Here is a 17,944-nt window from a genome sequence, read left to right on the forward strand (position 1 = left end):
TTGTAATGGACCTCATCGTTGGTTTGAGTGGCCCAAAAGACCAACCCATCGACAAAATTCAAATGCTGAACCCTTCACTTCCAAGGAGAAACCCCTAGTTGTTGACAAAGGAAAGCGTGGAGTTAATCACCATGCTATTGCACATGCTTTAGTGATTACCGCTACTGCCACAGCACAAGCTGTCTCTTCACCGTTGCCCCAGCGGTCTACTCAGGTTTTGGTTCTTCAAGGTTCTATTTCCAGTCGCCCTATTCAGGTGCTCATTGACAGTGGGTGTTCTCATAACTTTGTGGGAACCACCTTGACTTAGAGATTGAAGATTCGGACTTCTCCAAGTGCTGCATTTTATGAGGTAGAGCTTGCCGATGGTTCCACATCCTTGTGTAACACCGTTGCCAAACACCTCTCCTTTCGAATTCAGGACTATCGTGACAAATTGGATTTCCAAGTCATGAATTTGGCACATTCTGATATGATCCTTGGTCAAGAATGGTTGTATCAATATGATCCCCTGATTAGTTTCCGGAACCATTCCATACAATTTGCTCAAAATGATATGCTTGTGGCACTCGAAGGAATCAGAGACCAACCTGCTACACCAACCCTTTCAGCTCTTCAAGTGAAACAGTGGGTCCGCAAGAGTGGTTGTTCCTCAGCACTTTCAATGGTCTATTCAGCCAACGATCCTCTCGAGGACATAGATACAAAGGTGATGTACCTCAGGCAACCTTTCTTTGCTCCATACTTGGATCTTTTTCCTCAGGAGCTTCTTGCGGTTCTCCCACCTCGACGGCCAGGCGACCATGCTATTGATATTTTTTGTGGCAGTGCTCCACCTACTTGTGCTCCATATCGAGTTTCTTTTACGGAATCTCAGGAGATACAGCGACAACTTACTGAACTTTTGGAGAAAGGACATATTCGACCAAGCAAAAGCCCTTTTGGAGCTCCAGTACTTTTGGTGAAAAAGAAGGATAAGTCTATGCGCCTTTGCATCGACTATCGTGCCCTTAATAAGTTGACTATCAAGAATAAGTATCCTCTTTTGCGCATTGATGAATTGTTTGATCAATTGCTCCATGCAAAGGTCTTCTCCAAAATTGATCTTAAGTTTGGATATCATTAGATTCGCATTCGCGAAGGTTATGAATATAAGATAGCTTTTCGCACAAAATATGGTCATTACGAGTACCTGGTCATGCCATTCGGGTTAACCAATGCCCCTGCAACATTTATGAGTCTGATGAATGATCTTTTTCGTCCTTTTCTGGACAAGTTCGTCATTATCTATCTTGACGACATCCTGGTGTTCAGTTGTAATATGGAAGAACACAAGGCACATCTTAAGATCGTTTTCCAGGTGCTTCGTGACAATGCTCTTTATATTAATCCAGGCAAAAGTGAATTCTTCAAGACATCTTTGGAGTACCTTGGACATGTTGTTTCAGCAGACGGTATTTCCGTGGATCCAAAGAAAATACAGGTTATTGTCAATTGGCCAACTCCCACAAACATCCATGATGTTCGTTCTTGTTTGGGACTTGCCAACTTCTATCACACAAAGGTTCATCGATTTTCCGAAATAGCTGCTCCTCTCACAGAACTTCTAAAGTCCGCTCCTGCATTCAAATGGACTGAAGCCGCAACACAAGCTTTTGAAAATTTAAAGACAGCTTTGACAACAACTCCTGTCATGGCTATTCCTGACGCTACTCTTGTTTACACGGATGCTTCTAATATTGTCACTGGTGCCGTCTTGATGCAACAAGGACCTGCTACTATTGCGTTTGACACTCATAAGCACTCTGCAATTCAAGTAAGATATCCGGTATATGACAAGGAATTTTTAGCTTTTGTTCATGCCTATCGTGCTTGGAAACATTATCTCCTTGGTGGGGATTCAATGGTGAAAACAGATCATCATTCTTTGAAATATATCTTCACGCAGCCAGTTACGAATGCTAGGCAAGCGCGTTGGGTCGAATTCTTAGCCAATTTTCATATGACAATTGAGTATGTTCCTGGTCTTACCAATGTGGTTGTGGATGCCCTCAGTCGTATGCCGCCAGCTTCGGTCTTGGCTATTTCTATAGTTGAAATGGATATACCTCAAAGTTTCAAGGACCGTTATTCAAAAGATCGTGATTTTGGAAATGCATTTCGAATACTCAATTCTCAGAATGCAACTCCTTCCGACTTGAAGATTTATGGAGCATATACAATAGTGGATGGTTTATTATATTATCAGGACCGTATTTGTGTACCTCATGATACTCATGTTCGAAGAGTATTGGTGAAAGAACATCATGAACTCACTTATGCTGCACACCCAGGCATCAACACGACATATCATCTTTTGACACCTACATACTATTGGCCTCAAATGAAGCAAGATGTTATTAAGTTTGTTACAGCATGTCTCTCGTGCCAACATATGAAAGCTAGCAGACAAGTTCCAGCTGGTCTTCTTCAACCACTTCCAGCTCCCAATGAACGCTGGGAAAGTATTAGTTTGGATTTTATTACTTCATTGCCACGTTCTTCTAAAGGCAATACACAGATTCTTGCGGTGGTTGACAGATTTTCTCAAATGGCACATTTCATTCCGTACAAGAAAGCAGCCCAGGGAGTACTGTTCATACAGTATATCTTCAGACTTCATGGATTGCCAAAATCTATAGTTTCTGATCGAGATCCAAAGTTTACAGGACATTTTTGGACTTCGATATTCAAGTCTCTTGGTACAAATTTACTCTTTAGCTTTGCTTATCATCCGCCGCAGACAGATGGACAAACGGAATGAGTTAATCAGATTCTCGAAGAAATGCTGCGTCATTATGTTCAGTCTCGATTAGCTTCATGGGAAGAATATTTACCTTTGGTGGAATTTGCTTATAATAATTCTTATCATTCAGCTATTGGAATGACACCTTTTCAAGCAGCTTATGTCCATACTCTCCTTGTTCCTGCCAACTTTGTTCTTCAACATAAAGTGGCTTTAGCAGACCAACTCATTCAAGAAATGCAAGATATTTTATTACAGATTAAGGATAAGATGGTCAGCGTCCAAGAGCAATATCAGCGCACAGCTAATAAGCGTCGTCGTCACATTGAATTTCAAGAAGGAGACTTGGTATTATTATATATTGCCCCTCATCAATACAAGACAGTGAAATCAGTTTTCCCAAAGCTTCGCCCAAGATATTATGGACCTTTTCGTATTATTAAGAAGAACTCATCTCTCAGTTATAAGTTGGAGTTACCACCTTCTTGGGGTAGAATTCATCCAACTTCACATATTTCTTGGCTCAAGAAGTTTGTGGACGGTGATTTTCCAGTTTTAGATATTTTGGATTATGTTCCAGAAATTGAACATGAACACATACTCTTAATTCAAGAGACAATTCTTGATGTCAGACATAAAGAAACACGACATAAGCTCACTACAAAATTTTTGGTTAAATGGAGAGATCTTGATGATTCTGACTCTACTTGGCAAAGTGATGAAGACTTAGAGGAATATCCAGAACTTCTTGGGAATTCTTTCAAAGACAACCATCTCTTCTTAGCCGGAGTCTTATTTTAAGTGGGAGGGAATGTCACAATTGTGACTAACTCTCTTAATCTCTCCTTAATTACTCCTTAATCCCTTATTAACTGAAAGGACACCTATGAAGGGTCACACACTTACACATGGGTCACTATCAAAGGACATGTCTATTCATTAAAAGACACACCCCTAAGTCCAAAGGACATAACCATTGATTCAAGAGCCACACCCCTTCCCAGGGATGTGTCTCTTCACTTTTATAGCCTCTATTTAAGAAAGGCCTCTGTCTCAATGCAAACAACTCAGTCTTTCCTGCAGTATTTGTCTTATGTTCATTAATTAAGTCTTAATCATGTTAATAAAGCTATAAAAGCTTTACAGTTTCTTTCTAATCTCATAAGTACTGGTGCGAATTGTTGTGTAGGGGAAATATCAATCCTGATCTGACATCCCAAGTATCGTGCAGTGTTGCCTCTTTCAATCAAGTAAATCCAAGCTTTGCACCCCAGTTGACTTTTTGTCAGTCACTAATCCAAAGGCCCACTGACTTTTGCCAATTGATAAGAGCTCTAGCAACTAAACAAAACTCCTCCAAGGCAATCTAGAAAGAGCATAGACAGACGTGAGAGGCCTCCAGATATATAGCAGTGTCATGTGCAAGCTTAGAGTCAAGAGCTCCTTCTCACTGCATAACGGTGGACTCAAACCAGAAACTTTGGTAGTGGATATGCTCATAGCATATAGCAAAGGGGCTAGGGGGCATCCGTGCCGTACAGTCCAAGAGATTTGGAAGTGCTCTCCTCTGTCACCATATGGACATATGTTGCTTTGAGCATCTCTATATAAGCAAGAAACAGATTTGTTCCAATCCTGAGAGAAACCAATGCGTCTAATGGTTCCTTCAAAAAAGCCCCAATCAACTCTATCATATGCTTTCTCAAAATCAAGCAGTAGAAATGCTAAGGGCTGGTTGCTCATCTTAGCTCATTTTGTCAGAGATGCTCCTCCCTTTAAGAAACTCAGTCTGAGTGTGATGGATCACATTCTGCAAGATTGGTTGCAACCTTATGCTAATGGCTCAAGGATTTTATGTGCAGTCCCAAGCAATGTAATCGGCCACCATGGGAAGATGTATAAGACCCTCTGTGAAGAAGGCATGTATATTCCCTCTGTTACATCTTGTGGAGTTTCATAGTGATTTGTGCCCTGAAATCATCCCAGAAGGTCAAGAGCGATGAGACATCGCCTCCAAGACACTTACCGCGGGGGAGTGCAAGGAGCGCTTTTCTCATCTCATCAACTGAAAGCAAGGCATCAAGAGAGATCCTCATTTCATCTCTGATCAACTATGGTAATGTGGCCCAAACTTTTTGTTGTGCTCTCTCAGAGTGTCTGAGATCCATAGGGCATCAGGGTGTTTTTCATGCTCCCTTTGAGGTGCTGCTAACCTGCACCCACTGATGGCCCACATGATCAATAACCTCTTGGCTCCTCATCAAAGCCACCCCGTGATAGACACCAATGATCAGCTGTAATGCATAAGCCACACCTTTTGGGCCATCAGAAAAGTCATGAGATCTCGAAATGTCAATCACCTGGTGGGAGAGCTCGACATCCGAGTAAAAGTGCTCTGGAATGTGCACATGGTACGAAGAGCCATGTTGCCGAGGCTCTCTGATGCTCAGAGCCACTGGACGGTGGTCGGACTTAGAAGTGCCAGTTGCAATGCATATACATCCTCCCGTGTCAAGAACCCAATCATCGACATAGAAGGGGTCTAGGCAGGCATAAATACATCCTGCATCTCTTCGTCCGGTTAGACGAAGGGTAAAGGAGGGAGGAGGGCTTCTTGTGTCTGTCATCCTCAATCCAAGAGTCCCTGCCATGGATAGAGAGGATGAACCTCTCCCAAGCAGCTCTCTCAAGAGGGTGTACCATACCCTCAAGACCACCTCTATAAAGTTTATGAACCAATGATCAGCATGAGGAAGCCATTTTGTGAGGAGCTTCCAGAATGAGATCCTCTCTCCCCTATGGTTAGGGGCATAGATGTTCAAAATACCAATATGCATGTTGTCTTAAAAAATGATAATCCATTGTGCACAGCGGGCATGATGAAATATGGCCGATAGTGCAAGGCAAAGTGGACTTAGAAACTGAAATACATACTCCACCCTTAGAGCGTGCAACCCATGAGCAGAAAGTTCGACTAGATAAAAGTGTGCTAGAATGGATCATTACTTATTGCTCCTGAATGAGCAATATGTGTCCACAGGGCCATTTATGACTGAAGAAGTAGATTTCAAATCCCCAGAAGCCACGTCCCAGACACTTGCTTGCAACCCTCTCCCCCTTAGCTCAAAGAAAATTCTCTCCAAATATCATCCAGACTTTGATCCAGTGGTAGAGGAACATCGACTTACCTCTATCTCACTCAAATTCCCAGCCCTTCCAAGGGCCTATTGTAAGTTGTTGAACTCCATAGGAGCTGTTTTTGGCTGGGTGTTGGAGGTCCCTGCCCTCCCTAGACTTCCCTCATCTGCCTCAACCACAGTCACAGTGCTGATGGGGTGCTTAGTGTCCTTGTTCTTGTCCCTAATCCATCCATTTCAAAAGACCACATCATGCTTCATAGGGTGGATGGTTCGCACCTTAGACAGAGATGGAGATTTCTGGGAAATTGGATGAGCACTGTTTTTGTCATCAACAGGGTCACATAGCTAGGGATTTCCCTAGAAATAGGAGGCACACTTGGAGACAGAGGAGACATGCCCAGTAGTGCCTTAATCTTCTGCTCCCCCTTCGGCCGCCCCATGCCAGCAACCTATTTAGCATTGGGTGGTGGCTAGGGAAGGTAGACGCTCAAGAAACCCCCCTTGCCCCAGGCCCCCCTTAGAACATCCCAACCCATATATATGCCTAAATGAATCCCGGAACATGCCCAAATTCACCTTTTTAGAAAGTGCAATTTATAATCCCATGGCAGTCATCCACAAGACAATAAACCATCAACTCCATCATGCATAGTATGGACTAGATACTACGACATCCCCACTAACGTCCTCAATGCCCAATAGTGGGTGTAGAACTTGGTATCAATATATGCTCCCACACCCCCCCCCCCCCCCCCCCCCCCCCTTGTGGAACATCCCAACCCATATGCCTCTCTTGATATCATGATGCCGACTCCTCAGAGATGGGATGTAGTTCTCAATGCATCCCCTCTTCATTGAAAGAGAGGGCTTCTCCCATAAATGGGGGGGGAGAATTTTCCACACACACCCCTGCACAGACCTTCTGTCCAGAGGAATTTTCTACCCTCACCTCCCAATAGGTGGCTACCTATTCAAGATGTACTCACTACTTGAGGAATGCGGTATTGCAGCCAATCACCAGGTTTGGCCACACCTTTCATATGCTTCCCTTATGAGGATCATCTCATGGAACATACAAGGTAAGGTGGTATTTTTCCTCGCCTCTGGAGATAGGTCATGAGGGACCAACTTCACCCTTTAACAACTTTCTTGCTTCCACATTAGGGTTTCTCATGGCACGAATTAGAAGCTATGAGGTCGAATTAGGGTTTTTTCCTGCCAATCAGGGTTTCCGCTGCCACAAGGGTTTTAAATTAGGATTTCGTCAGGCTGCTCATTGTGGATCGAGCTCCTAGCTCTGTTCTACAGATTTTTAAATTGATGCCCACACTTGCTCCACTGCCATGGCTTTCCGTTCTGCTCTTGCTGAACTCAATTAGGAACAAATTGAGCTGCCTCTGATTTCTTGTGCACTTTGGGTTCACAAATGGGCTAAATCAATTTGGACTTCTGATGTGTGCGTAATTTGCTCTTAGATTTTGCAAAAATTGTGGGATTTTTGCATGTGGTCATAAAGGGCATACAATAATTTTCCAATTTTCACAATGCCTTGTCAAAACCCGAGTGATTTTGTCTGTGCGACGTATGGGAAAAGAGTTTTTTTTTCCATGGATATGGTATTTCCTTTACAAAATGCATGGAATGCAAGTAATGTGGTTACACATTGTTTCTATGTTTCAAGCTTTCAAATTATTTATTCTATCAATGTTTTTGGATTTGTTTCTTAGTCATCTATATGCATTTCGGTTTTTAGTATTTTGGAAGAAATATCAGTATTTTGATTTTTTGTAATGCACTGATGTTTTTGTTGAAGGAAGAAACGTTTCTAGGTGAAATTTAAAGAACTTCAAAACCTCGAAACGTAACAGACGTTTCTTGTGACTATGTTCCTATCTAAGATTGCAAAAGTAGCCTTACATGTTTGGAAATGTAAAGTCTTCTAGAACCTTATGTTGCAATAGTGTGTGCCCCACATTGCAAGAGACATGAATGGTATATGAGACAATTTGTGATAAACAAGATGCGAGAGTAAGAGCATAGTTGACAACAAGCTTTCCCCTTGAGGTTGTCATGTGTGCGTGGTTTCGTCTCCCTGTTCAATCTCCTAGCAAGGCTGTGTCATACTTCATGGCATTTGAAGGAGGGAGGTACAGCGGCTTTCCAGCCAATTCAGCAATCCATTCCATAGTTTTTTGTGAGTTCATAGCTCCATAATGGACTTTATGCCTTCTGAAGTTCTTTTGCTCCTAGAGAAATTCGCAAGCTTATGGACCTTGAAGGTGTGTCACAAGCCTTGTATGACTGTTCTCACTTCGTTTCTTGTGTGTATGAAATACAGGATTTTAATCATGTCTAAGAGCACAACTGATCAGTGGTTTGCAGAATCTGAGGGACAAGCTTGGTGGACGATTTGATGCCATCTTAGATACAATTGGTGTGCAAGAAACAGAGGCTTTGGGTGTCAGTAGTTTGAGAAAAGGTGGCCACTATATGACTCTGCAGGTATGAGCAAATGGGCATCTCAACTTTTTAGCTCACATATAATTACTGTCAACCATGATGTTTTATGACATATGCATCTGCTAGAATATTAGGTTTATACAACAGACAAGATGCTTGGAAAAATGCTGGATCTATTTATTATCACTAAAAAAGGGAAATCACTTATTTAACCTTCAATTGATGACTACTAATTTTAGTGAAAATTGGTCGGCAGGGAGAAGCAGTAATCTATGCAGATAAGTTGGGCTTGATAGCTGGGGGCGCAGCAGCAGCGGCTGTTTTGCTTAGGAAACAAGTACAGTACAGGCAATCTTATGGCATTGGTAAACTGTTTCCCACTCTCATGACTGAAGGTTCTCTTTTGAGAATAGACATAATTAGAAGGTGAATTAATATAGCACGAGCTTCTAGGCATTGCATTCTTGACCTATATTTCTCTATAGTCGGAGTAGGACCTGAGATTCAAAAGCAGCAAGAACAAGTGCTTTTGGGTGCCTTTTTGGTTAACCAACCTCAAGCAATTCTTTCAGCACGAGTTTTTAATTTTTGGGCTTTAAGTGTGGTTTATTGGCATTTTCATGGCCGCAGAAGGGATAATTTTCAACATTCTTGTCTTTGTGCATCTATTGCACGCACGCGCGTGTGTGTTGTGTGTGCGTGTGGTGTCGTGGTTCTGATTGGTCACTCTGCCTGAGGAAGCTAGTTACTCAAATCTGCAAGCTTACATTGCCAGGGACAAAACTTGGTCTACAAGCCGAACCTTCTCTTTTCTAAAAGAGGAGGACACTAATAAAATCTGCCTATCATCTTGAACAGCAAGCAACCAGACAAATCAAGTGACAAAAAGGTGGATCTGTTAGTAGATCTAAGCTTCAATATCAAGTGTCAGGCAATTTTTACTTAAGCTGAGTGAGAAAGCGATAACAGTGCTGAACTTTGCACAAACCCAACCATAACTAACTTGGATTGAATGAAAATGCATAGTGTGTATAGGGGTATAGGGGCTGCTTGTATAGGGATCTATATTGCTGGTCGGATTTATCATGTGGTTGTCGGCCTGTTTTCTAGCCCGCTACTTGTGAAAATAATCATTAAATGCTACATAAATTATATGCACATTGTTGTGATGTTGACCGACAGCTTGATGAAGGCCGAATGTTGTTGGATGATGTTTTATGCTGGTCAACTGAATATATATGGTGTTTATGCTGGCCGACTGGCATGTGTGAGGGGCCTATGATGCTAGCTATGCATCCAGACAAGGCAAAACCCATGTAATGGGCTGCCTTATGGCCTGGCCCATGCCCATGTGCATAATTGGATGCTCTTTACATGCTTCTATATGCTTCTAGGATTGATGTAGACGTGTCCTAGCCTAAGGTGACCTACATGTGACTATTCACCAAGTGGGTTAAGGGATAAACCTTGGGAGACTGACCTACGTAGCTCGTGCTTAACATGTCCTAGATTGGGGCTTACAATGGGCCCACGGCATACGACAAATATTCCTAATAAGGGTATTAATGTTGTATAATATTACATTGAATGTTGAGCTAGTGTGTCACATGGCACCATAGTGGAGGGTGCATGTGACATGGCTATCTCAGCTAGTGGGAAAGTTTGTGATAGTATTTTTAGATGACATCCTCGTATATAGTAGAGCTCTTGAGGAACATGCTCAACATCTGGGAATTGCATGAGATATTCTTAGTAAAGAAGTCTTATTTGCTAAAGAGAGAAAATGTGATTTCTTCAAGCAAGAGTTGACGTACCTGGGACACGTTATTAATATTAATGGTGTCCACATTGATTATGAGAAGATCAAGAAAGTTTGTGAAGGGCAAGTATAATAAGTAAAAACCTGTAGAATGGAGTGAGGAGCTGGACAAATGATTCAAGAGTTGAAACATGGGGCTAACGGCAACTCCTATGCTCCAAATTGTGGATCCAAGTAAACCTTTTGTGTAACATGCAATAGGTTGATTGTCGTAACGCGCAACAAAGCCTTCTTTGAACTTGTGAGTTTATGCAATCCACTTTACTTTGAGAGAGAAGAGTAGAGAGAGAAGATTATAGTCGACACCAGATTGGGTACCAATTACCCATTGAAGATCCCCCCCCTCCCCCTCCCTCCCCCTTCTCTCTCCCTCCCTCCAAGCAAGAGTATTTGCTTGTATTACTTTGGAGAACTTTGTACAATGATGAGAATGATGAACGTGGACTGCCAGATGCAAGGACGAGGAAGACCGAACACATGCTGCACCATATGCTAAACCAGTAGCACTGTAGAAGACTCTCTTATGCAAATCCAGAACTGTTGAGGATATGCACATATGTTGGCTGAAGATGAGAGGATCTTCTATGCTTCCTTGGACTGAAGCACGGAGTACGGAGTGCTTGAGGTTGATTGCATGCTCCAAGAACCCTGAACACACATGTTCTTCTCGGTGAACACTTGTGAATGAATGTGATTTATGCAATGATCTATGGGCTGCTTATATATAAGATTTTGCTATTGGTCGGTGCTATGGTGTTGCTGTCAGCTAGGATAAAAAGTCCATGACTGCTGAAATTAAGCCTTTAATGCCATCGCCTAGCATTCAAGTTGGCATCAAATGCTGACCCAACATAAAATGCGGGCCGACTGCATTATATGCTAAAATGGACTGTTTATAGCCTTGGATGCTGGCCGATTGGATGAATAGGGGATGTATGGTGTGTGAACACCATACACAAGGCATCCCCCGAGGTGGGGAGCCTTGTGGGTTGGCCTATGAGTTGGTTCATGCCCTAGATGATGCTTATATGCTTATGTAATGCAACTACTGGTGGAGTGACTTTGACATGCCTAGCCTCAGATGACTTCTACATGCTTGTTCTCTAAGTGGGACCCTGACACCTAAGGCTAGGAGATTGACCTATGTAGCTCGTGCTTGACATGTTTAGGACCGGGGCTCACAATGGGGCCTTGTCATACAACAAATAATCCTAAAAAGAGTATTAATGCTGTGTAATGCTACATGAAATGCTCAGCCAGTGTGTCACATAGCATGTGACATTTTGTGGTTGAAATGGATGCCAGTCATTATGCTATTGGAGCAACACTATTTCACAATAGTAAGGCAGTTGCTTTTGAGAGAAAAAAGCTGATCGACCCACATATTAAGTGGCCCAGGCATGAAAAAGAGCTTTATTTTGTGATTCATGCTTTGAAAAAGGAGACATTATTTGTATGACTTTGCTTTTGTTGTGTATGTGGATAACTCATCTTTGAAATACTTGGGGAGAAAGGCTCAAGGCTTGTTGGTTGAAGCTTATGCGAGAGTTTGATTTGGAGATCCGTTATCAGAAAGGATCTACCAATAAGGTGGAAAAGCTGCTTTGAGCATAATGGACCATGTGAATTGGCTTTCATTTACTCAGATGCAGTCTGACGTATTTAACTCTCTTAAGGGGTTATATCCAAGAGACAGATTCTTTAGTAGTCTTGGGAAATTGTCTAAGTTGGGATGACTCTTATTTTTGTTAGTTTGAGAGAGTATTCTATTTAGGATGGTTTGCTCTTCCGAAAGGGGAAGGTCTGTGTGCTCCATGTAGATGGTGTGAGGAGTTGCATCATATTTGAGTATCATGACACCTTCTCCTGGGCATCTGAGTGTACTGAGGACTGAACATTTGGTAAGAAGAGATTTCTTTTGGCGAAAGCTGAAAGCTGATATTGAGCAATATGCTTGAAATTGTTGGCAAATGCCAAGTCAATAGATTTATTCCTATGAAAGAGAAAATCTCAGCCGTGCAACTTGCTCATTTGTTTATTGAGAAGTTGTTTAGCCTTTATGTGTGCATATGTGTCTATTAGATGGTCTGATTGGGAAGAGTATCGTTCTTTAGCAGAGTTTGCTTACAATAGCGCTAAGCATTTTGCTACTATGATGAGCCCTTTTATGCTGATGTATGTACTATGGTTATCAGCCTATATCCCCGTGGATGATTGGCTTAGAGAATGTCCAAGTTGGTGCTGTGGTTGACTTTTAGAAACAGCAACAAGAGATTATGTAGTTTGCATGAGAACATATAGAGTGCGCAGGACAGGGCACAATTTTATGCTAACTAAAAACGATCAACTAGAGTCCTAGAATAAGGCCAATGTGTTTACTTGAGAATCCCTAAAGACTCTCAAGTAATGCGGATTGGAAAAGTCTAAAAATTGTCTCCAAGATATTAGGGACCTTATATGATCTTGAAAAAGATTACTGAGATCGCGTGTCGCGGATGGAGTACATGTGCATCCTGTCTTTCATATTAGTAGATTGAAAGAGGTTTTGGGAGCAGGAGACGACTTCGTTTTCGACTAGGATCTTGCAAGACGCGAGTATCTATCGATCTATGTTCCCCATGAACCAGTAGCTATTGTGGGTCTTAGGGAATGCACCATTAGAAACATATCAATTTCGAAGTGGTTGATTAGATGGAGAGATAGTGCGGATGAAGACAACACGTGCGGATGAAGACAACACTCGGGAGAATGTTGCTTCATTGAGACACCAATATCCAAATTTTATCTGCCAGTTTTCCTCTCATTAGCAGGGGGAGAATGTTATATCCTGTGCTTGGATTTAACGAGGCTAGTGGTTAGAGACATGCCGAACACAGTTCTTATAGTAGTGTGAACTGGTTATTGTGCTATGTATGGTTAGCCCACTAGTTAGGTGTACCAGTGACAGTTGTGAGGACTGGTGGTGCATGGTATAGGATGCGCATGCCTTGAGGGCACAGGCTTGCCAGGGTTGTGTTGGTTTGCCTTGAGGGTGCAGGCTTGTCAGGGTTGGGTTGGTGTCTAGCTCGGAGGTGGCTTACCGTTGCATATTGGTTGTGCTTCTCGGGCTGTTCTTTGTGAGTATCAATTGTGGGCGGACACACATGTAAACGGATTCCACACATGTAAGCGGATTCTTGATTCTTTCTCTGCGGTGTTTCACATGTATACCTAGGTGGGGACCAGAGCTAGATAGGAAAGAACTGGGAAGAATTGAAAGGTTGCAAATTATGATATTTTTGAGACGTGTGAGGAGTAAGGCATCAGTTCATCATGAAATGATATTGGGAGAATTTAGGGTGCCACTCCTCGAAGTTGAAGAAATATCTTAAACAGTGACATCTTCACAAGATTTGGTCTCTAGGAGACAATTGCTGGCGCAGGATTGCATTTGCTATATTCATTCAATTGGCTAATAAGGAAATGGGATGATAGTTTAGGGTCATCTATTATAGTTCTCCTCCGAAGGTATTTAGATGGATAGGCTACCACCCATTCTAGTATAGTTTGGAGGCTCCTCATTTGGACCTTAGTAGGCAAGAGATTACACGTCTCTTATGGACGGACATTCTTCAACGTTGCATATTCCGAGCCTGGATAGATCCCTATCATCTTCCTACAAAGATCATGTTCCTACAAAGATGGACTGTCATGTGCATCACCCATATGAGTGCCACATGCTTCCTACTTGCAACCATCTTCTAGGCAAAGTACATGCCTGTTTGGGGCTGTTTTGGCAGCCCACTAGGTGCCCGGAGTTGTCTATAACATGGACCGATAGTTGGGACACAAGTTGGGCACAATATGAACACAAGAAATGACCTTTTGGACAACTTTTTGGGATCGTAAAAAGGCTGGCCAACCTGAACAAGACCAGCAGCATGAAACCCTATAAAAGAGCAGCTCAGTGTTCATTTAGGCATCTCCTCACATCTCATTCTTGCACACAAGTGCTGCCTTGTGCGAGTCTCCAAGCAACCCAAGGGCATCCAAGGGAGGCTAATGCAAGCAAGAAAGAAGATCTAAAGTCAAGTCAATGCCAATCTTTGTGCTTTGAATAGTGAGCACCTAAACCTCCCACAAGTGTGTGCATCCTCCAACCAGCCCTGTGGGCATAACGAAGGAGAGAAACACAGCCAAGTCCAACACAACCTGAAGAAGCATCTGTATGTTAATGCAAGTCCAATTTGCTGTCCAAGAGAGCAGTGATCTGTTCCTAACAGCCCAGGACAGCCAAATGCAAATCAAGAGCAGGTTCTCTTGGAGAATTGCAAGCCAAAGGTCAGTCTACAGTCTGGGGCAGATTCAGTCCCATTGTTTGTACTCATTACAGTTGCTGCAATACAAGCAATGGTGGGGGCTTTTAAATGGATAGTTGGGACCTAGTATTGTGTACTGTGCAAGCTCTTTATCCCTTCTCTCTCTTCTTCACTAATCTCTTCCAAATCAGTAATTAACGCATGCCTTAATCACCATTAAAGTGCTTCTGCTACAACTCATGTAACAGGCCTAGTTGGTTGAAGCTCCCTGCAAGTCCACAAAACAGCAAGAGACTTTCTGAGAATGAGCATGTGCTGCTTCAATAAGTGTCCTCCAAGTGAAGACATGATCCAAAGTGGAATAACTGTAACCAAAGATTCAAGAACCAAGAGTCCTCCAAGTGAAGATTGATCCGAAGTGGAATAACTGCACCTGAAACCGGCCAGTCCTCTTGCCCACATGGTATTTCCCTTCACAAAAGTGCTAACCAAAGATTGAAGAATTAAGGCATAGATCTTTGTCATATTGTGACCATGATCGCCCTGTAGTTATTGAGCTCCATGGGGTTCCTAGCCTTGTGAGTAAGAATATTGGTTTTAGATGATCAAGTATGAGTGAAACTGTGAGATATTACGTCATTGAATAGTTTAGCCAGCATTGGTGGAAGCAACGTAAGTCATTCACGACCGTTAGCTCTCCAGTTGTGAAGCTTTTTTATGACATCCCTTACGGTAGCTGCAGTAAACATTGAAGGCCTTGGAAAGTGTGTGAGGCTGATTGGGGACATCAAGAAAAGCGTGTGCATATGTGCTTTAAGGTTAGTAGTTGTGGAGAGTCGTGTTTCACCAAGAATTTTCCAAGACTCCTTAGAGTCACTACTCGAGAGGAGGATAATCATGCATTCCCGCATTCTCAAGACAACTCTTTTCTTCTGACTTGTGAGTCTTTGCTATGCTCTTTTGGCATTCGTAATAGACATATTGCCGCTCTTGACAGTTTGCTGCCATTGTTCTTAGTTATCTCTGCATTCATAATTATACCACTTATTATGAAGAGGGTGACCTGCTAGAGATCTATCTATAATCTTAGCTTTATGAGGGAAAGATTACGAGGTGGATTGCTGAATGAATTGATTGGATACCAGACTCTACCCTTACATGTGTAGACAATGGATGGTACGAAGAGCATCATAGAGGTGGGTACCAACTTCTTCTAATTGGTGGTTAAAGTAGATCTGTGCGTGCGAGGTAGCTTGATATACAGGGGGCTGATTTTGGACTGCATATAGAAGGTTGAAAATGATAGAAGTATGAGCTGCTTTCAATGGAGGGTGAGATCTAGGATATTGTGGGGTTAAACTTAAACCTGGGGATCCTGTGACATAGTCAAGTGTTTTTTTGGAAACGCCAGCATGAGGAGAGTGAGTAACCCCCTTTGAATGGGGCCATTGAAATAGCTCATTGTAAATAATCAACCCACATGAATGACCAAAATCCAAAAAGTGGTAGCAGTATTGTTTCATTCCTTATTAGCAAGGAGTCTAACTGCATTTCCTTCAAAATTTCTGGACTTTACTTGCTGGTTTATAGTTCGGACATTGAAATCTCCTACTAAGGACATGCCCCCGCTGTATGCTGAACTTCGCTGCTGATTTTTTTCAGAGTACACTTGGACCGTAATGAGGACTGATTCTGAGGCCCTCCACGACATTGCAAGGTTGGTGAGGAATGGGAAAATGAGGATTCCAGTTGGTAGATCGTTTTTGTTGTGGGAGGCAGCCGAGGCTCACCATGTTCAAGAGAAAAAGCAGGCTCATGGCAAGGTGGTTCTGCATCTTCAGTGAAGTTTCTGTTTGTGACGAGGGACTTCTGTAGTTCTAGAGTGAATGGAAGCACTTATGGCATATGAGAACTAAAAAGGACATTTCGATTTTTGTAATTGATTATTGAGATACACCATAAGGAAGTAAAAGGATGCCTAGAATTTAGATTATAGAAAGTTTCTTAGAAATTTTGCATGCATTGTAAATGCTTTAACATAACTTTTGAAAAAGGCTAGAGAATTCAATTGGACTGAAAATAAGACCAATATTTTCAAGCTCTCAAGGATGCTTTGACTAATGCACCAGTACTTCAACTCCCAGATTTTAAATGACCATTCTTTGTTGTTGTTATTGATGTAAGTGGGAGTGGGCATGGTGCTCACTTATGTAAGATGTATCCCATACCTTACGAAAGTCAGGAGCCAGCATAAAAAAATAAAAAACTCTTTGTTGTAGTTCATGCCCTTAGGATTTGAGACATTATTTAATGGGTTTTGAATACCTAGTAAATCGTTAAACACTTGCTATCCCAATCTCTCATTTTGACATATCAAGTGGGCTTTCTTCATTCAAAGTTTTCAGTCCATGATCCAAAATCAAGCTGAAAAGGGAAATGTTGTGGCAGATGTTTTAAGTGGTAGACCTAGCATCAACAATATCTCTGTCATTGGGAGCAATCCTTTTGAACCTATGCAAGATTCATATTTGTCTAAAGTTTAGATCAAGCTTTATGATAATAATTGAACCCCTCAAGGACATTATTCCTTTTTTTTTTCCCTAGGAAAAGATCCTTCTATTAGTTACTAAAAAACAGCCATGAAAGGGCTAAAAATAACCATGAACGGCTAGATACAAACTCGCCTCATATACGGGGCGGGAATCAAGTAATCAAAAGAGAGGAAAGAGACTCTTCTCCTCCGGTTGGTCGCTCTATGAGGAGACGGCTATCTCATTTGGGGGGGGGGGGGGGGACAACCACAGGTGGTCTGTAATGCCAAGTGGGGTCACCACCTCTATCTGTGAGAAAAGGGCTAGGTTGCTAGATATCCTCAAGAAAGCTTCCTGTTGCTTTCACATGCGGTCAAATCCACCTTGCAACTTCCCCCGTTGATCGCGGATGGTATGTATGATATCAAGGCAAATGCTCTTGATAGACTCTGTTGTTGGCAGAGTGGGTATCCTCAATGGCTTCGTTGCATCTAGCTCACCATATTTGCCAAGCTGCAATGCTACCGCAAATCTCCCATGTCTGGCATGAGCTTGGTTGCCAATGATCTTTAGGTTGGATTGTGATTGGTACTGTCGAAATGTTGTGGTGAGAGACTTGAAGGGCTAGCCCACCCCCATCCTCCTCGTAAGCCATGACCACGTCAACCTCTGTGGTCCAAGTGACAATGCCCCATGTGATGATCCGGGTCGAGGCTCGTTCATAGTGAAAATGTGGATAATTCGTCACCAAACTTGTTGAGCCTTTGGGCAATCCCAAAGACAATGTTGTTGAGACTCTTGAGGGTGGTTGCACCTCGGGCAAGGTGTTGTGGCAGCCAAGTGCCGACTACTAAGCTCCAGTGTGCCATCAGCCAAAGAAAGAGGGCGATTTTTCTAGGTCGAGAACTGTC

The 17,944-nt window shown here is 42.5% G+C and overlaps 1 protein-coding gene across 1 annotated transcript in view; it reads left to right on the forward strand.

The window, feature by feature from the left end:
- Positions 1-16,608, forward strand: part of LOC147635442 (GroES-like zinc-binding alcohol dehydrogenase family protein) — a 52,840-nt gene extending 36,232 nt beyond the window's left edge. Inside the window, exons 5-7 of the mRNA XM_086802703.1 lie at positions 8,308-8,427; positions 8,642-8,750; positions 16,165-16,608. Of these exons, the coding sequence (XP_086658829.1) occupies positions 8,308-8,427; positions 8,642-8,750; positions 16,165-16,346 (411 nt within the window). The 3' untranslated portion in view covers positions 16,347-16,608. The remainder of the gene's footprint in view (positions 1-8,307; positions 8,428-8,641; positions 8,751-16,164) is intronic.
- The last annotated feature ends 1,336 nt before the right edge of the window (positions 16,609-17,944 follow it).

Source organism: Cibotium barometz, chromosome 9, assembly GCF_041138505.1.
Source record: "Cibotium barometz isolate CiBa-2024 chromosome 9, ASM4113850v1, whole genome shotgun sequence".
In the NCBI taxonomy this organism is placed as follows: Eukaryota; Viridiplantae; Streptophyta; class Polypodiopsida; order Cyatheales; family Cibotiaceae; genus Cibotium; species Cibotium barometz.